Below are 21,687 nucleotides of genomic sequence, written 5' to 3'. Positions count from 1 at the left end.
AGAACAGATCTAGAAGGAAAAACACAATCTTACCTGGGGGAGATATGGCAAGCTGCTGATGCCGTAGCATTTACGTTGAACTAGTTAGATTCTTAACTGACGAGTGGGTCAGGCGTGATATTCTCTTAAAACCTGCTGAACGCGGGTCACAGGAAGGAATGTTTGTGATTCTAATCCTAAGGGATACTTTTTCTCCTACAAGCGAGGCCTTTATGGTATGCTGGTGTGTATCACAAGTTATTGGCCGTTGAAGTTTTTTAGTTTTTAGTTTTTTTTAGGGAGTGTCTTATTATAATCTCGCTTTATAATTTTAATATAAAGGAGTACTAGCGTATGCTTTCCCGATTTAAAAACGGAATTTGAATGTTTTATTTTATAATATGTCTCGCCTCGTGAATTTGGTAAGTTTCCATTTTGGGATGATCAATGACAATATTTTATTATTCATGCTTGTTATTTTTTTTTTTCTTTTTTTTAAGGGGCCATGGAAAATCTAAAAGACAAACTCATCAGAGAAGCAGAATCTCTTCGTAAAAAGAAATACCTTCTTTTCTTTATTCCCATTTCTAATCCAGACTACGAATCTTCTGCCGACAAATTTAGAGAACTTTCTTCTCTTTGTCAAACTAAAGAAGAAAAACTAAAATACCTATTAGAATCTGTCAATACATATCTACTTAATCCTATAGAATATAACAGATATAATGCTTTTTTAATTTACCAAAATATAGCAGAAATTTATGAATCAGATTCACTAGCTATAAAATATTTCATTTTAAGTGGTGACATGGCTTTATCTTGTAATAAAGAAAATCTCGCCGCCAAGTCGTACGAGAAGGCATTCGAAATTAGTACAAATATTAATGAGAAAATAAATCTTATGAATAAAATAGTACAATGTTATAACACTAATAGTTGGAAACATCATAAACAAAACAGTCTTAAGATATTGGCGAGTTTATTATTTGAAAATGGGGAATATGAGAAAGCAGCAGGGAATTATTTATTAATAAAGAGTAGTCTTTATAATATGTGTGCAGGGATATGTTATTATTTAGAGGGAGTAGAAAGTGATTTGGATGTTGAGAATGAACATAAAAAGATTTATGAAAGTTTAAGTAAAGGGAATGAAGAAATAAAGAAGAGTGTGGATGAGTATGTGGAAAATAATGGGGTAGATAAAGATGTAAAGAAAGTTTTACAAGTATTATTAGATAAAATGAGTCCAGAAAATGATATATTATAATAAACCATTTATTTTAGTATAATCATTTATATTGGTAAAAACAATTTTATAAAAAAGCACAATTCTATTAAGATAACATTATTATATTGGTAAAAACAATTCTATTAATATTATTAAAAAAACACAATTTAAATTATAATAGCTTTATATTAAATTTATAAATTTAATTTTTTTTTTTATTAAATTAATACACTTCTAAATTTCTCTTTGTATAAATTAATGGGATCCCCAATCATCAATACTTCTCCTTCCATATTCCTAATAATCTCTAATATCATTTCATTCCCTTCATAATCAATATATTGACAATTTCTCATATCTATCAAAATTTTATTACTTTCAATTTTCAAATTTTTTTTCAATTTCTCTTTATTAATAAAACAAGCCGGAAAATCAATCTTAACCATTTTATAATTCTTCTGTATCTTTTTATAATACTCATTTAACTCTTCATATTCATTATTACTAATTTTAAGAGAAATATAAAAAATTAATAATTGATACAGAGATCCACATATTAATCCTAATATAGGATTATAAATACCTATAATAGTAGACAATAAAATGATAGAAATGTCAATATAACTGGCGACAAATATATGCTCTAATAAATTACTAATAACAAAAGCACCACCCATATAAACAGGTATAAAAGCTAATAAAATACGAGGGAGTATTTGACGACTCATTGGGCCTATGAAAATCAGGCCTATTAGAAATAGGCCTGATAATAAAGAATGCATTTTCGTCGTACCTCCAGATTTATTAAAATAAATAGAAGTACAATTTATAAAATAAGTAGGGTACCCAAAAAGACCTGTAAAAATATTTGCTATTCCTTGAACTTTGAATTCTCTGTTAATATTAGAATTAATTTTCATACAACTAGAAAAACTAGGAATATTTACAGTTATATGAATCATATTTACTAAAGAAAGACCTAAAATTTTAGGAATTAATTTAAAAAGTAATTTCTTATTAATAACTGACAAAGATAAATATTTTGTAAATTCTGATACAGAAATATTCCCTGTAGAAATTTCTGGTACTAAAAAATTTGATCTTAACCAAGAAAGATTAAAACCAAATGGTAAAAAAATACTATAAAATAAAATTAAGACAGTACAAGTGTACAAAGGAATAAAAAAGACATAACCTTCAAATTTCTTCTCTAAAAAATATGCCAATATAACTAGAAATATTATAACAGCCATACTAATATAACTAGTAAAAAGTGCTTTCTCTTCATAAACCTGTGAAAAGCCATCTTTCATAAGATTGTAACCTATTGACGTCATAACACCAAACAAAGCAGATCTAGGAATATAACTAAAAAATGAGCCCATTTTAAGACATCCCAAGAAATATGAAAATAATCCGAATATTAGTGTACTAATCATCACTGCGAAAAAGGCATTAGATAAAGATTCAGTAGTATTTGTCGTGTATAATTCACATGTCTCGTGAATATTTCGGACCATAGAAGCAGATTCGAATATTGCGCCACCACAGACGCCAGCTTGTAAATTGCTTAATCCGCCGTAAATAATCTGTGAAATGATGGTTGTTACAGTAAAAACCATCATATTGAAATTTTCTAATTTTATATTATGAGAAGATTGTAAATATAAATTTGAACCAATACTTAAGAAATCTAAGATTGTAAGAGTGTATAAAAGAAATGTAGAAGATAAAAGAGTAATGATAAAATTCTTATAAGACATAAAATGGGGTAAAAAAAAAAATGTATTTGATCAAAATGAAGAATTAAAAACTCCTTTTTTTCATTAATTTGACAATGAGTAATCAATAATAAGTAATTGTAAAGAGATTTATAAGTAAATCACTGGTTGGACATGAGTTTATTATTTTAATGATAAGCTCCTTGGACTTGACATTTTCTAGCAAAATTAATCAAAAGTCATTTTCCTTTACAGGGACAGAATAAAAATATCACTTTTTAACTATAAAATTTAATATTTTTATAAATTTTCAAGGCTGTAAATATGGGGAATGTAATAAAGATAAATAAGTATAAATTATATAATTTAACACAAATGGCAAATATAAAACAAATCCATAATCAAAATTTACTCTATTTATTGAATCAATAGAGTAAATTTAATTTAGGGATTTGTGGTGTTTCCACCAGGGAGATGGCCATAATGTAAATAGCATTCAAGAATGCTTCTCCCTGCAATATTGTAAAGTATATTTTTATTTAAATTATGTTTATTAAATTGCCCCTGTGGGCTTTCATAGTTCCTCATGTGAGGGGGTAGGGTGTAAGATACCCTCCCGTTATCGTTGTAGACTCTCTGTTCTCTTCTCATCTAAAAATCGATGGGTCAAAATAAAAGAAAATATTTATAGCAAAATATTTTCTAGAAAATTCACTTGGAGGGAAAATAAAATAAAAATAAGTAATGTGGTAAATAATACCACATACTACCTCCTCCACAGAGTCAACAATAAAGAATAGGCGTTCCTCCGTAATCGCCAAAAGATTCTTTCCATAATTTTTTAGTATTGGTTGGGCTTGACGTTTGTGACCTCAAATCAAGGTTAGAATTCAATTCATGATACTTCAGCTTCTTACGTACACAATTTCCTCCATATCTACTTCTATCAAATAGCATCTGCTGTGTCCTATTTCCTCGCCAATGTTTTCTAAATGCGCCACGATTTAATTTATTTCCAATCTTATAATTACCATTTTTAGGTAATGATAAAGCTTTCGGCTCTAGGTGGTTATCTTTAACATTTTCAGGCGGCTTACTTCTTTCTTTGTTATATAATTGACATTTTCTTGAATATACACCTTCTAATGGTAGTGTATTCCCTGTCTTTTTCACACAGTTAATTTTAATATTAGCAACTTTTGCTTGTTCAGCTTCGATTTTTTTATTCGAGACACCTTCTATTCCATACCCCGTTCGAATGATATTTTTCTTTATTGGGGGTAGTTGGTCGATAGTAATGTTTTTAATTGGTTTCTGAATTATAAAGCAATTACTCTCGTTGTCGTTTTTGTTTAATATTTCACCCTTATTATTATAGTTGTTGAGAATTTTCCTATTATCTGTAATTTCTCCATTTTTGACATCTAGTCCTTTCATACGGCAATCTTGTGTATTATGTGATCTCGCTCGATGTATAGAGCACCATTTATTATTATTCATGGGGGTATTTGATACTTCCCGATTATTATTATAATTTCTCGTAAGATCAACGGGTCTTATATTCATGTTAGCTAGTGTTCCCTGCAAGATAATATTTTCTTCCAACCCTCGCAGATATCTAACTAATTCAACTGTCGGGCAGTTGTCTAATCGTTGTTTATAAATTTCAATTGCAGTAAAACTGCTCAATCCTCTATTAAATGCTTCATATAATCTGTTTTCAGACTCTTTCTTGCTCAAGGCATTCATAATACCATAAATTTCAATTATACTCGCCACTTCATTATAATAGTCGACTATATACTTATATTGAACCTGTTTTACGGTTTCCAACTTTATCAGTAATAACCTGGCATCGCTTTTAGGATAAATTTCTTCAATTATCTCTTCTCTCAGTTTCCTATAGCTGTTTCTTGTTAAGCTATCTTCAATTCTATCATCGTCAATTAAAGAATGGTAAATTATACCCATCTGTTCATCCGTCCATTCATTGGCAGTAGCCAATGCTTCAAATTTCTCCATATGTTTTAAATTACAATCTCTTTTAATGTCTTTAATTTTATAGATTTTTTCTTGGATGGTAATTGGAGTTCCAATTACTTTTTTCTCAAAGGTTACACTTTCCTTTGGAACATTAACTTCACTCAATAGTACTTGGTTTTTTTTCTTTATTGTAAGTGAATCTCTAACACTTAATGAATTCATTGTGGTGTTTCCACCAGGGAGATGGCCATAATGTAAATAGCATTCAAGAATGCTTCTCCCTGCAATATTGTAAAGTATATTTTTATTTAAATTATGTTTATTAAATTGCCCCTGTGGGCTTTCATAGTTCCTCATGTGAGGGGGTAGGGTGTAAGATACCCTCCCGTTATCGTTGTAGACTCTCTGTTCTCTTCTCATCTAAAAATCGATGGGTCAAAATAAAAGAAAATATTTATAGCAAAATATTTTCTAGAAAATTCACTTGGAGGGAAAATAAAATAAAAATAAGTAATGTGGTGAATAATACCACAGGATTCTTATTATTTCAATGCTAAGAATCTCTAGTCTATTGACCAATTGTTTTAACTACATTGGGAAATTTTATTAATTTATTAATATCTTCTGCGAAGATTTGATCTACAAAATTACTCATTATGTAATTAAGTATCTTTTATGTCTCTGTGTAATGTTTCAAATTTTCAGAGCCATAATTTCTTATAAATTTTAAGAATATGAAAACCATATCATCAATTTGGCTATCGCTCTTAGCTATGTTTTATATTGGTGTGTATATTTTAGAAAAATTATAAATTCTAATATAAGCATACTTTTCTAACCATAGTATTTCTTTACATTCTTTGGTAATTTATAGAAAGTGTAAAAAATCATACAATAACTCTTCTATGTTTTAAAACGTCAAATTTTTAAAACTAAGATTTTAAGAAACGACAAATTTTTAAAACTAAGATTTTAAGAACCGTAAAATTTTTCGTAATTTCTACAGTTTGTAAATTTATTGGGGGAGTTTGTTCATTAATAAAGCATCAGTTTCTAATTGTGTTTAAATTTCTTTCCAGACTTAATAAATATTTAGTTTATCATACTACAACTCATAATGTTTTAAGTATCATTGTAAGACAATAAAATATTTTAATAAAAAAGTAGAAAAAACAAAATGCTAAAATTAGTCAAATGGCCTGTTTATTCATTTTCAATTTTATTTTTTTTTTCCTATAAATATAATTTTTTTCTTTCACCCCCGAAGAGTGATGAATATTGCCGCCCCAGACTGAAATCTGATGAGTATGCTTTATATCTGACTTCCTCAATTTTAAAATTTTATAAGAACGTTAACATTCATTATTATAAAAAAAAATATTAATAATAAAATAAAACATAATTTGCAAAAATGATTGAATTGAAGAAAAAATTATAATTATTTATCATAATAACTTATCTTATGTAGGATAAAAAAGTGGCATGAGCTATATCATACTAGCAAATATGTCAACTGACAAATTAGTGGTGCTTCAGATGGAAATGAAGCTGAAATTTGTAGTTGAAAAGCGAAAATAATTTTCAGAAACCATAGAAGTCTGTGAAGAGTTGAATCCCGTAGCGATACAGGGACAAGCTGTGATACAAATATTTAAACCAAACGAAAAATCAACAAACAAACCTGTTTATTTTTAATAATTTTATGTTTAAGAGACTATATTGATGAGTGATCAAGCACATCGGGTCTACCAAGTGGGAGTGTATCATTTTAACATGCTGGTTTAAAGAAACGGCTTCATTGTCTAACGATATGGTAAGAAACTAAATATATTATAGTATGCAATACACATACGTAAGAATTTAAGTTTATATGGACACTGAAGAAATTAAAGATATTAGTGTTGTAAGTTACATCTTATAATATTGATGTAAAGTAAATCTAGATGTAGGCAGTAGTCTATTGTGCTTATTGCTTGAGGAAGAAGAAATTCCATGGAAATAATACCAGGAGCCCTTAGCTTAGTGGTCGAAGGCATGCTTCCATTTTCCATTGAGCGATGACTGGCTACGAAAACCGCGCACTTGAATTGTTCCTTCTTTCTTTAAGGTGCCCTTAGCCCAGTGGTCGAAGGCTATGCTTCTATTTGGCAGTGGTTGGGATACAAACCCCGCGCACCTGAATTGTTTCTACTTCCTATGATGCAAATGAAAAACCAGATGATAAAAATATCTGTCGATAATCATATAGTTGATTGATCATATAGTCGTAAAGACATAAGAGGATGTAGCATTTTGAGGTAGACACTCATCTGTAGGTCGAAACGTTATCAGTTATATGATTATTGATCGATGCGTAAAGTATCTGCCGGATATAGTAAGTTTGCTCTTTGACTGTGATACGAGTGTAGAATCAGAGGGCAAACTAAGAAACTAGTCGAAGAGAACAATAGAAGGTCTTGAGGCACCCTACAAGATTTTGTAAATCTGTGCTGAAACTAGAAGGAGACTAGTGGTCAACGCAGTCCAATATTTAGGCCTGCTGGTGATACGGCCGATTTGGGGCCGTGTTTACAATACAAATGATTGTGGAGCGCAGTTAGTACGATGATGTCTTTTCTCGGATTATAGAAAACCATAGCCGCCAAATATATCATCTGTGAGGTATCCTGGACGCGATATGAGGTATAATTTAAAAAATTTTAGAGGAATCAAATTCCAATGGATAAGGCGAAGTTTTCTGTATCGGCAGGTTTATTGGTGGAATTTTATGACTAAGAATTTCACAGTACTAGCTGGATAATTTTTACATTCAAATTTTCTGTTCTATTTGTAAGGTTTTCCTTTATTTTTTACTTGTAATGAAAAAAAATATTAAATAAATTAAAAATTTGCTCGACAAAAGCTTTTTAAAATTCCAGAATTTACTGTGAAATAATTATTTTATGAAAAAAAATTATTCATTGAATTCGTTTCTAAAACAAACAAACAAAAATTCAATACAAATTTTTGCATATCATTATTGTAAAAAAAACTATCTATAAAATCAAATAAAAATTTAAAATATTTTTTTTTCTTTTAAAGCAAAATAAACATTCAATAAAAAATTTTACAAAAAATGCAAAAATATTTTGTAGTTTATCATGTTATTTGTTAAAATTTGTCTACTATAGAACAAAATAAATATTCAAAAAAAAATTGTAAAAATATCAAAAATAAAAAAAATTGTAAAAATATCAAAAATAATAATAATAATAATTTTTTTTGTTTATAAATAATGTGAAAAAATCAAAATTAAATATATTAATTTTAAATTACAAAAATAAAATGTTACCTGAAGGCGAAGATGGAGTAGTCTGAGGCTTGGTATTAGATGGAATATTAATTTTAAAAGACATAATATTTATTTATACAATTTCTTTATATAGTTTTATTCTCGGCCTGAAACAATCATGTTTCAGGTCGAGATGAAATGTTTAAAACATCACGTTTCAGTCAAACGAAGATTAATGCAAGTGATGGCGGCAACATAAACATTCAACAACGCAAAAAATATTCAAATTTCTGAAATGTAATTTTGATATGAAACATTGGATTTAGTATTTGTTTTGTGATGCGAGCTGGTGTCCGGGCGAACGGCTTGTTTAAATAGTCTATTTTCACAAAGTGTTTATTAATGCTTGTCCAAAACAACGTGTTGGACTAGAATTCATCTTTTTGTGTAAATTTTTAACAAAGGTCAAACTAATCATTTTTGAAGAAAAAGCTGGTCTCTTGTATGGTTTTTCTCATATTATAGCGGTATTTTCCCGAATAGACTTAATATGAACTGTCATTTTTTTCGGCGATGACGCATTTATCGCGTCCATGACCCGGCCGTAAATTGAGATATGACAGCGAGGGATCAAGTATAAGAGCGCTACTTGACTATAAGGGGCACAGGAAGGATGTCGTGTGACATGTTTATTTTTTAATTTTCGAATTTTTAACATTTTAAATAAATTTAATGTAAGATCCGGTACACGCTATTTTAACATTTATATTTGTCATTATCTTATTGAAATACAACTCATTTAAATAAAATTATACTTTTAAGATTTTTTTTGTTTATTATAAATACATATAATTATAAAAATTTTCACATAAAATTTTAATTTTTGTTAAAAAAAATAAACAAATCAAGAAATGTAAAACTGATATGTTTGACCTGTGAGATACCACAGTAATAATTCGAACTGCCTTGTATAGTTGATTCCTTACTATTTTTAAATAGTTTAATGTTTTGTAATATTTCTATACTTATTGTTAGCCGCTATACAGTCTTTTAAGAAGGAGTTCTTCGATCATCTGTATACCTTTTTACATATGTTTATAGTTAGTTTAATTCTTAATTAAATTATAAAACAAACAAATAAAAAATGTGTTTAACTTTACAATTTGCAACATATTTATACAATATTCTTTTGTTCCTTTGTTCATAGGAATTAGTCACTCGTGAACTAGATAGTTGACATGAGCAGTTATACTTTGAAGTATTATGGATCTGATACATGACATTTTTTCATTTATAAAGTTTATAGTTGTGATGTTAAACCTAACATCATACGCCAAATTAATTTTTTTTTGATATTTACAAAAAATTTAATTTTTTGTAAATATTAAAAAAAATTTAATTTTCTATAAATATAAAAAAAAAATTTATCCCATGCAAAAATTCATACAAGCTATTGTAAATTTATCTTATCGAATGTTTGAGGAACTAATATCAATAAAAGATGATTTAGAAAAGAACCAGGCCATCTCGCCGATTGCATTCACTCAAGCCTTAGGTCTTCTTGCAAATTCTATACAAGAGGATCAACGAGATTCAATAATAAAAAAATTAGGATTTGGTCTTGGCATTGGCAATTTTAATGAAAACTCAATGAATTATCTTAAACACTTGGTATTTAAAACAGAAGATAACAATATTATAGTCGTTAAAAATTATTTACTGTACAGAAATAATTATAAGATTGAAAGAAAATTTAAGAATTTTGTTAAAAAGTATTTTGATGCATTTATAACTTCATATGATATCAAAAAAAAGAAAGATACTATAGCCCTCATTAATGATAAAATCGCCGAAGATACTAACAATTCTATTCTCAATGCTATGGACTCGTTTTCTTCTGACACTTGTTTATTAATAATGAATATTATATATTTGAAACAAGAATGGTGTAATGAGTTTGACTATACCCAAAAAGAAAAATTTATAGCCTTAAATCAAAAAGAAGTATTACTAGACATGATGCACCAAGACAAGGCTGTTGAGTATAACTGTTTTGCTGATGAGACGTTAATTGCCATTGATATGCCATTTCTTTCCTCCGATTTGAGTTTTATAGCGATTATGCCTCGAAAACTTTCAGATTTTAACAAAGTAGCTAAAAACTATTGCTCCAGTAAAAAATTAGATGATTTATTAAATTCAATGGAGCCTCAACTTGTTGCTTTGACCTTTCCCAAATTCAAATTTGAATATGAGATTTATTTTAATACTTTTGCTGAAAGTTTGAAACTTGAAGAGGACCTTGGTCACTTGCTTATAAACATTTTAACACCGCAACCAAATAATTATGAAGCCATTGGCAAACAAAAGGTAATAATTGAAGTAAATGAACTAGGAATGGAGGTGTTTGTTAAAACTGAGTTTGATATTCCTGATGGCAGAGTTGAGGCACCCGGCCCCGTGCTAACTTTAAAATTTGATCAAACCTTTTTTTGGGTTATAATGAAGAAAGATAAGGATTATGGAATTAATACACCTATTGTAATGGGAAAATTTAATGGACTAGAAACCGATTAAAGATTTCGTTAAATTTTTTTTTCTTTTTCTGTTTTATTAAATAATTACGTAAATAACAATACATATCGTATAAAAAGACATCTAATTATATTTTTTTGAAATAAAGGAATTTTTTAATACGAGATTATATTTTGTCATTATTCTTACAAAATTTTATATTTGAATTTCATCACTAAGCTGACAAGTTAACCTCCTCAATTGTGATTCATCGATAGTCATTAAAAGGTTGAAAACATGGCAGTATTAAGGGAACATAATCTTAGATAATTATTTTTTATTGTTTTGAAATAAATCTCAATATTATATAAAGGTTTTAAAATCCGAGAAGGGAAAAAATTATATTTTCCTTGTATAAGGGTTGTAAAGAATAACGCCGCACAGTTTTGTGACTTGACATTTATCCTTTTTTATAAAAGACAAAATAACAAAAGATAAATATATAAAAACCCTGATAATTTCGATGAAATGACTAAATTATGTAATTTACAAAATATAAAATTTTCTTCGTTAATATATTTAATTAACGTCGAAAAACGCTCTTTCTAGTATATTTTATAAATAAATTGTATATATTTGCAGCACGAAACAACTTTATTTGTGATTAGAATCCTATTTCTTTATTTTTAAACATTCATTAGAATTACAGCGCATTGTTCTCCTGCTATAGATTAATGTTGAGATAGAATGCAAATTCATAAATAGAAAAAGAAATTGAATGATAAAATTAATAAATTTTTAATTAAATAAGTTAGCGAATGGTCATCGTTTTGGTTAAAAAATTGTTTATATGTTTAAAATTCCAAAAGAACAAAAACTAAAAGTACATGTGTAAGGAATTTTTGATAAATCTATGTTTTAAAAAAATAAAATTTTTTCAACCTATTTTTCTGTAGTATTGATCGTTCTGATTCTTAATATGATTCATAAATAATTATTTGAATCCAAGATACAACAAAAACTGTTCCGTGACCATGTTTCGTTGTATGTGAAATATCATAAAAACAATTAGGCCAAAACGAATGTTTCATATAGCTATTTTGTCTGTATGATACTATTTTCCCTAAGAAAATATAAATTTTATCATTTTGTTCTCGTTACATTTGTAATGTATCAATGTATGTAAATTTTTTTCGATTATTATTATATTTATTATAATTCGCGCGAATTACTATGTTTAGACTATCCAATCTATACATGCTTGCTTTTGTGGGTTTTACTCATTTTTAATCTAATACCAAGAAAATTTAGATCTAATATAAGGGCTTGTCCAATGAAAATTTTAATGCCAAATTCATTATTACATCAAAAACAATAATTAGAAGAGAATAACGTATAGTATCAAGGTTTGAATTCTGCCTATGTTTTTGGGTCGAACAATGTTATCCGTAGTCTGATATTTGGGCAGAATGTAAAAAAATATGGACAGTCCAGCCTCGAGAAGTTGCAAAAAAAATTACATAATGAATAAAGAAAACAAAATTATATACTTAATATAAGCTGTATGTGTTATGATTGTTATCGTGAATATAGTATACATGATCAATGTAAAGCATTTCTACTTTACACCCCTTACATATATAAACACCAATTTTTACAAAAAAAATATTCTGATTTTTTACAATTTAAAGTGAACGGAACGAAAAGGAACAAAATTTTAATTAAACAACATAATGACTAAAAATAAATAAATGTAATAGAAAATTAAAGATTTATTGAGTTAATTTATCATTAAGCTTAATCTTAATAGCACAGCTTTCCCCGGTATCGCTCATGGGATTCGGCTCTTTACAGACTTTAGTTTATGTGAAATTATTTATGCTTTTCAACTTCGAACTTTCAGCTTCATTCCCCTTTGCCGGCCACACTTCTTTAACAGTCGCCATATTGCATAGTGCGCTTACAGCTCTAGCCACTTCTTTCTCTCCTGGATCTTCCTGGTTGTATCCTCGTCGTCGTTGTTTAAAGAGATGGACTATAAAGTCTTTTTCATCACAATAGACTGGATATATGCTTCATGGAGGGTTGGATTTCCAGCTCCCTGATGTACTTTCTGTGATTTTTTGTCACCATCCATCCCATGTCATTACATAAGGAACTAATTTTACCTTTTTTATGTATTAGTTCCAAACATAACAAAGAAGGTCATATTTTCTTAGTTTTTCATTCTCAACTAGAGTAAGTCGATCATGGTTGGTCATACCAACTTCAACCATTAAAATTTCTTCTTCTTCTTTTCAAACACAAGAATATAAGTGTACTATAGGTCACCTTTATATTAGTGATATTTGCGTATCTACTCTTATTTCCGCACGATCATTTTCCATGATCTCTTGTACTATGTGTCCACGTATTAATAAATTAAACAAATATTCTTTTGTTTTTAAATATTTCATTATTTTACTACTTACTTAATCAAATCTGCTACTTACTATATATAAATATGTATAATAAATGGATATATGTTGAGAATATATGCACAATGAATATTAAAAGGTATGTTATGATGTTTTAAATAAAAATAAGTAAGTAACGTATATCTATATTAAAAAATGAAATAAATTTTGAGCATTTCATATTTTATAGTTTATAATTTCAATGTTATATGATACAAATGAATTTTTATAGAACATAAATATGAAATTTTACTTCCTATTTGTCGATAGAAACCAAAAAATTAAAAAAACATGCTAATTTTTTATATATTTATTATAAAATAACAATAAAAAACCTTAGATCTGTTTTAAACAACATAAAAGACAAGAAAACATTATAATCAGCATTTAAATTTAGTTATAATGACATAAAAAAATTTGTTTTGTATTTAGATATCTATTAAAACACAATTTAAAAAAAGAAATATTATAAGTGTTTTATTATTATGTTTTACATATAATATAGGCAAATTAGAACTACTATGCCTATTTTCTCAATTTTATAAATAATTTATTTTCTCCTTTTTTTAACGTCTTAGTTATTTAAAAAATGATATTTATAAATGTAGAAGGAGTAAAATGGAAATTGCCAATTGATTATATTGTAAATGCACTAATGCTTTACGTTGAAAAAAACATGGGATGGTTCCATTGATAATTAAAATTGACACGTCAAATACATCACGACGAAAAACGATCAATTGTTTTTGTAATTTTCATTTATAAATAGAATAATCATAGAAGATATTATTGTGAAGGTTATAAAACTTTTCAATTTCGAGACAACACTTTATTGAGCCATCGAATTGATGTTTTTTTAATATTTGAAATAATAGCGAAATTTTTGCGAGTTTACTGCGTCTTACAAAACAAAATAAATTTTAAAAAGACATTATTTGCATGTATTTTAAAATAAAACAAAGAGTCAGTAAATGTTTGCACCCAAAAATTGACACTAACATGTTTAATAGTAACAACACAAACCACAATATTTTTAAAGCTCAGTTAACAGAAATAGACAAATATAATTATAGACAATTTGAAAATATCATAAACATTATTTTATAGTAGAAATAAATTTTGAAAACTTTTAATTTTGGTATTTTTCATCTGTTCGTTAAAAAAAATAATAGGTATTTTTGAATCATTTATATTTTTTACTAAGATTTTTATATCTTTAACTTGTTGAAGTTTTGAAGAGGTAACTCGGAATTATTTCCGTGAGGTTTCCGCTTGTCGAAGTAATATTGTTTTTGATGTTAAATTGTCCAATGCTCTTTTCGACCCTTTTTGTTTGATCTGCTTACTCATTTCATTCCCCCAGTAAAGTATTTTGTTTATATAATTGCTGGTGACACATTAAAGATATTTAAAACTTTATAAACAAATGTCAAGTTACTTGGTTATTCAAGATTTCATTACATTGGTAGGTCTATAACTATTAGCAAACAGTAGATTGCTTTCTTAGTCTTTCATTAGAGCTGTCAACATAAAACTTATTCTTTTCAACTGCATATCTAAGTGTACACTTGAACCTGTCCTAACAATTTTTCGATCATGAGGTAATGAATCGAAAATTCTTTAAAACATTTTTCTTTCTGAAATTTCTCTAGTATGAATTGGAAATTTTTTTAAATTAATACTTAAATAAATAAATATTGTTGGAATGAAAACATGGGTTTCTTTATTATAAAATATTTAAAGAATCACAGCGTCAAATATATCAAAACAATGTCACGTTAAATTTGAAACGTGTATCTCTTCCTACAAATATAACTTTAATACCGTCAACAAAGAAACTTAATTATTGCCTAAAAAACATTACAATATGAAATAATTAATTTAATATCCAATGATTTAGAAATATTATGAAAGAACTAAAAAAATAATCCATAGCCCCCATGATCGAATTAAAAGAAAGTCTAGAGAATTTTTTTAAAAAAAATATAAAAAGAATTCAAAAACAGCGCTTAAAGATTTGTATGGGAAGTATTACATGTGATATTGACTCATTTATAAGTTCATTAGTATTAGCACACGCTATAAATGCAATATTTGTAGTAAACATGAGGAAAGAGGTATTTAAAAGTAAAGGAGATTTGATCTGGGTATGCGAAAAATATCAAATAAACACAGAGGACTTAATATTCCTAGAAAGGAACGTTACACCGCCCTTTATTGAAATTGGGCAATTTGATCCATATCTATTAGTAGGCAATAAGAAAATTTATATAAAATCTAAACACATTAAATTAATATTAACTGATCATAATGAACCTATTAAAGAATTAGAACATTGTAAAGTAGAAATGATAATAGATCATCATACAACAACTCATGCGATTTCACAAATAAAGAAAATTTACATTGACACCGGCGTAGGATCATGCTCAACTTTAGTATCAAGATATCTTGCAAATGATCTATCAAAGAAAGCAAAAAGTGGGACAAAAAATTTTTTACAAAATAAAAATCAACTTTGCTCTCAGATTGCTTCACTACTTATTATTCCGATTTTAATGGACACAAAATTCTTAAAAAGAAGGGTTAGTTTTCACGATATTGCAGAATATAAAAAATTGAAAAAATTATCACGTAAATCGAAGAGTGAATTAAAAAACGAAATTAAAAACATAAACAAAGCAAGAAGAAATGACCAATACCAGAGTACAAGTATAATGTTACAAAAAAACTACAAAAGTTACGTTTCAATATACGATAGTTTTGGCATCTCAGTTATAAAATATCAATTTGAAAATTGGATAGATCGAGAAGCTAAAAATGTACATGAATATGAACAAGATAAAAAAGGACACGGTAATTACAAACTCATCAGTTTTTCTCGGGGGCAAGAAGTGGATTATTATATTGTATCCTGTAGAAAAAAAAATGTAAGAACAATTATTATATTTGATTATCCATACATTGAAACTTTATCGAACGAGCTTGGGCTTAAAAAAATTGTACATAAAGAAATAGAGTACTATATAATAGATGTAAGTATAACAAGAAAGATGTTAATACGAAAAATGCTCCAAATAAATAGAAAATATAAACCTTGGTTGTATGAGTATGAATATGATTATTAAAATGACTTTTAATATTTTGGAAAGTTATCTGATTGGTATTATATGATCAATAATGAAATTAATACATGATTAGCTAGAGGGCAGTAATCAGCTACTATCAAGATACAGAACTAAGCTTTATATAATTGGTTGAATTTGGGAGTATAGCCAATTGGGGCCGAAGAGCTTTTTAAAAAACCGGCAAGATTCGAAGTGAAAGAGATAAGATTGCGAGTGAGTGCCTTGACACTAGATTAATTATTTTTTTTATTGATGTACAAAGCAATACTACAAACATATATCAATCTAATACAAATAAAACCCTTCTCTCATGTTTTAATCTATTCTTTAATGACGCAAACAATATTAAGCACTTATGCTGTATAATTTTCCTCATAAAAAGACTTATTATAACATATCGAATTTACTTAGAATGCATGTTGAATAGTGTTTGACGATCCTTGTTGTTTTATCAAGTCATGCCCCGACTGAGAAATGCGGGACATTAAAGATGTTTTTTGAAAGACATAGCTACGATATATACAAGCCAAAAGGGCATGCTCACTGTTTAATATTGTTTTACGTTTGTAATGATATTCTGCAGATGTCTAACATTTTAATTCTAAATATTTGCAAATACTAAAAACTTATAGAATTCCCGAGATGATGTGATTATGCATATAAAGTTAAAAAATATACTATTTAAATAAAAATCAATTTTTTTAAAGTGGTTATATATGTTTAATTTTGTTTTAAATTATTGTAATGATTCTAATTTAAATGTTTTATCATCAGAATTCTCATTCTTAAGTCGGATCTTCGTCTAAACTCTCTTTAAAAAACTTATTAGAGTTTAATTATAAGATTTTTAAGGCGTATTCTTTTTTTAATCATAAATTGATTTCCTTCCGTGTTTTGTATGCATTTCGCAACTTTGACACTCCCATACGTCATTACACACCGAACCCCTTTTGTTTATATGAAATATGTACATCTTAATAACAACTGGCTTCCACTTCCATAGTACCAGGGTTTCTTGGTTAAGAGATCCACCCATAGAAAAGAACATGGATCTCTTACAAGAATAAAAATTTCCTTTTAAAAGTCGTAAAATTCGACTTTTTGGGTGGATCTCTTAACCTGGAAACCTCAGTAAAATGAATTCTTTGTTTAACCCAGGAAATGTATTTTATTTATTAAAAAATATAAAAATAATTGTGATAAACTCAGTAATCAATATATTTAATGGGCGCAAACTTCAATTAAAACGTAATAAACATCATGTCGTCAGTAGTAATTCAAATATCTCGGTGCATGATTGGCTTACTTAATACGATTCCAGAAAATATTATAAACATTTTTACCAATTTTTTTGAAAGAAGAAAGCAAAAAAAAATATTCCAAAGAATAATAAACATAAGTGCTTAACATAATTGGGGTTTAATATTATTACTGATTATTACATCCCCCTCCAGACGGTTAGTCTCCTTCAACATACTTTAAATCCCCTACACCCTTAAGATCATAATGCCTTTTTTTCACCAACCTTCCATTCTCTAATCTCACTATATATGAATCCCCTGGACATAGCTCAATCACTCTTCTTATGTCTAAAAATCGACCCTTACTATACTTACTACATCCCTTTAAATTCTCATTCTTGGCAACCCTAACTATCTGGTTCCTTTTGAACTTTTCTCTAAACCAACTTTTGAACTGTTGCGCATACTTTCCCTCTGGACTATTCTCCATACTAACATTTCCTGTATTATCGGTTAAAGCTTCTACTGGCGTGCACTTAATACCAGCATGAAAACTTAAATTATATTTCTCAATAGCTTTATAAACCTTGTTCTCGAATTTCTCTTTTTGGCTCTTTAAAATACTATCTCTTACAGTTTTAATAACTCTTTCTACTCTTCATTACTTCTGTTCGACTCAACGTTGACCTTTCTTTGAATAATATCCAAATTTCTACATAGCTCAGTAACTTTTTCGTTGCAAAACTCTTTACCATTATCCGTAATGATTTCCTCTGGTTTTCTACCCTGTTTACACAAATCCTTAATAAATTCGACAATTCCAGATGCGTGCTTGCTCTTCAATGCTCTTCCTCCTAATCTCCTTGTAAAGTAATCAACTGCCAAAACAATAAACGCTTTCTCATCCCTGATTTCTTTAATCTAAGCCAACCTTCTCTAAATTTCTTGTGTGCATACTAAATCAGTACCGCCACTCGGTTTTCTATTAAAAATCTGACAAGTCTCGCAATTCTTAAGGACCTTTTCGATCTGATCCTTAATTCCTGGCCAATAATACTGTTTCCTCAACTCATAATATACCGTTGTTCTGCTTCTGTGGCTCAAATTGACATGACAATTCATTATTAATCCCTCTCTGTCTTATTCCAAAGGCATCTCGCCCTCTCTACCACTATCAAATACCCAACATTCTTTATCTTCTACTTTTTTTACGTGCTTATTCCTTTTCCCTTCTATTTGTCTATCACGGCGTGTTTCATTTCTCTTTTTCTTTTGTATATACCCTACTTAGCGCATCGGCTACGACCATATTTTCTGAATTCTATATTCGATCTCGAAATCAAATTCCCGAATCTTCTCGGCCATCTATTAATTCTAGCATAATTAAAGTCGGGCTAGTTTCTTGTTTTTTGTTTCGCCCAACGCTTTATGTCAATTTCTATTCTAAATTTCCTACCTCTTAATTCATATTCAAACATTTTAAAGCCCCAAAAAACTGCGTACATTTATTTTTCTGATATTCCATAATTAACCTCCGTAACGGTAAACTTCTTAGACGCCATTTGTACTGGCATCCATTCTCCTTGATTATTTTTATGTAACAATACTGCACCCATGCCTACATTACTAGCTTCAGTCCTCAACAAAAATTCTTTATCATAATCTGCTATTTGCAGCTTTCCTAGGCCTTTCCATACTTCTTTTAAATTATCAAAGTTGTTGTTCATATCATCTGTCCACTTCCAATTATCATTTTTCCCTTTTAAACTGTCTGTCAACCTAACTGTCAATCCGGCAAAATTCTTAATAAAATCTCTGAACCAACCCGTCATTCCTAAAAATCTTCTTACATCTGACACGCATGTTACTATCGGAAACTTTAGGGCTTCATTTTTCTTTATCTCTGACGGTATTATATCTTTTCCATTTAAAGTGACTCCCAATAATTTAACTTCCCGTTATCAAAACTGAACTTTATTTGCATTCAGCTTCATATTTTTTTTTTTTTCAGTCTATTTATAACTATTTTGACTAATTGCTCGTGTTCTCCTATCGTTCGGCTGTACAACACAATATCGTCCATATACACCTCTACTCCTTTGCCTTTCATATCTCTAAAAATTCTATCCAAAATCCTCTGCAATATCTGCGGGCTATTCTTATAACCCATAGCCATAGAGTTCCATTCATAAATCTTGCCATTAAAATCAAACGCCGTCTTATGTTTATCCTCCTCCTCTATCTCAATACTATAGAAGGCCTCTTTTAAGTCGAAAACCGTCATATATTTAGCACCTTGTGTAGCTCTCACAACATCTCTTATGTTAGACAATCTATACTCGTCCTTTTCCACAATATCGTTCAATGCCATCAAATTACTAACCAGTCTTATCTCACCATTTGGCTTTCTGATTGACCTTATAGGATTCCTCCAACTTGAATTTGACTCTCTTATCACTTTCCTTTTTAATAAATCTTCTAGATTTAGCTCTGTATCTTTTATCAACGCCTGCGGAACCATTTGTCCCTTTTTAAATACCTTCATACCCGCTTCAGTATTAATTTTACATTTTTCCAGTTTACAATATTTTATCTCCTCTTTTCCTAACTTAAAAACCTCTCCAAAACTCTTAGCATACTTATCTAAATTTATTCTGATTCATTTACTCTCCTCTTTAACGGCATATTCTTTTTGATTTTTCTCAAATTTGACTCTAAGTCCTCTTTTTGATCTTCTAAAATCTCGCTCCTGACTTGACTCTGATTCACTACCTACTTCCATTTTGCAACTGTTATCCTTGTTATTCTTTTTATAATAATTATCTCTATTAATCTTCAGTCTGCATTCAAACACCCTATGCCCCTGTCTATCACAATAGAAGCATCTCGGTACTCTCGATTTTTGTCTTGGTTGTTCTCTACTAATTTCTTCATTTATAGTCCTAGAAATAATTTTTCTCATTTCCTCATATATCTTTTCTTCCTCCTCTACTTCCTTAACTTTCAACAATAGCTTCTTCCTTATTCCTTCAATATTTTCTTCCTTTTTGATATTTCTCACAATAAAATCTTTTATATCTATCGAAGCCAACTTATACAGCTCACTCTTCCATTTCACTCTATCTACCTCTCTCAAATCCAATTAATACAAAATACGCTCTAACTCCTGTAACATCTTTCTGACCACTTGGCCACAGTTCTCTCTTGAGAACTCTTCTTTAGGTATCGCCCCCATATAAGTGCTTAACATAATTGGGGGTTTATACTATTTCTGAATATAACATCTAATGATATTTTACGGATAAATGTCACATATACAATTTTTTCTTACCCTTGTGCAAATTTTCTTTCACCTCTTATTACAAGGAACAATTTTATTTAAATTATTAAAAATTCTTACAAAATAAAATCTCTTAAATCCCAAATACACTGTAGAAATATCCATCTCTAAGAAAGAAAATTTTAATTAAATTTGCATCTAAAGAGCAAACAAATTGTAGCACAGAATTTAACAAAAATAACAAAATTTTCCTTATTATTATTAAAAATAATTTTTATATAATCAAATGCTTACTTTAGAATGTACATACTTTCTGTGGACAAGAGGGACAATATCCACATTGTGGATCTTAAAGGAAGACCGTGGTTCATTTAGCTACCAAATGTGAACGAATGTTGGGTTTTGATATATGAAAAGACACAACGAGGTATTTAGATGCATTCATTTTATTTGTGTATTAAAAATGGGTTTAATAAGACAAAGAAAATACATGGACACTCAGTACAAGAGATCATGGAAAATGATTGTGCGAAATAAGAGTAGATACGCGAATATCCACTAATATAAAGGGGAACTATAATAAGCTTTATATTCTTGTGTTTGACAAGAAGAAGAAAGAAATGTTAATAGTTGAAGTTGGTATAACCAACCAAAATCGACTTACTCTAGTAGAGAATGAAAAATTAATAAAATATATTCTTCTTGCAAATAAACTGGAACTAATACATAAATTCCGGTAAAATTAGTTCCTTACGTAATGACATGGGATGTTTGGTGACAAAATATTACAGAAAGTACAGCAGGGGCTGGAAATCCAACCATACCTGGATGCATACATCCAGTCTATTGTTTGAAGAAGACTCTAGAGTCCATCTCTTTGGAACGA

At 28.7% G+C, this 21,687-nt stretch overlaps 4 protein-coding genes across 4 annotated transcripts; 3 read left to right on the top strand and 1 right to left on the bottom strand.

The window, feature by feature from the left end:
• Nucleotides 1–484: 484 nt before the first annotated feature.
• Nucleotides 485–1,246, top strand: VNE69_02158 (alpha-soluble NSF attachment protein; the record flags this gene model as incomplete). The annotated part of the gene is made up of 1 exon (XM_065472707.1): nucleotides 485–1,246. One exon carries the CDS (start codon nucleotides 485–487, stop codon nucleotides 1,244–1,246), a length of 762 nt encoding a protein of 253 aa, XP_065328779.1.
• Nucleotides 1,247–1,425: 179 nt separating this feature from the next.
• On the bottom strand, nucleotides 1,426–2,970 carry VNE69_02157 (putative sulfate transporter; the record flags this gene model as incomplete). Its single annotated transcript, XM_065472706.1, has 1 exon — nucleotides 1,426–2,970. One exon carries the CDS (start codon nucleotides 2,968–2,970, stop codon nucleotides 1,426–1,428), a length of 1,545 nt encoding a protein of 514 aa, XP_065328778.1.
• Nucleotides 2,971–9,613: 6,643 nt separating this feature from the next.
• On the top strand, nucleotides 9,614–10,759 carry VNE69_02156 (serpin-type proteinase inhibitor 1; the record flags this gene model as incomplete). Its single annotated transcript, XM_065472705.1, has 1 exon — nucleotides 9,614–10,759. One exon carries the CDS (start codon nucleotides 9,614–9,616, stop codon nucleotides 10,757–10,759), a length of 1,146 nt encoding a protein of 381 aa, XP_065328777.1.
• Nucleotides 10,760–15,092: 4,333 nt separating this feature from the next.
• VNE69_02155 (exopolyphosphatase (PRUNE)) lies at nucleotides 15,093–16,280 on the top strand (the record flags this gene model as incomplete). The annotated part of the gene is made up of 1 exon (XM_065472704.1): nucleotides 15,093–16,280. One exon carries the CDS (start codon nucleotides 15,093–15,095, stop codon nucleotides 16,278–16,280), a length of 1,188 nt encoding a protein of 395 aa, XP_065328776.1.
• Nucleotides 16,281–21,687: the final 5,407 nt, after the last annotated feature.

Source organism: Vairimorpha necatrix, chromosome 2 (assembly GCF_036630325.1).
Source record: "Vairimorpha necatrix chromosome 2, complete sequence".
Classification (NCBI taxonomy): Eukaryota; Fungi; Microsporidia; family Nosematidae; genus Vairimorpha; species Vairimorpha necatrix.
The sequence above is the reverse complement of the archived record's forward strand: the minus strand, read 5'-3'. Positions and strand labels throughout refer to the sequence as shown.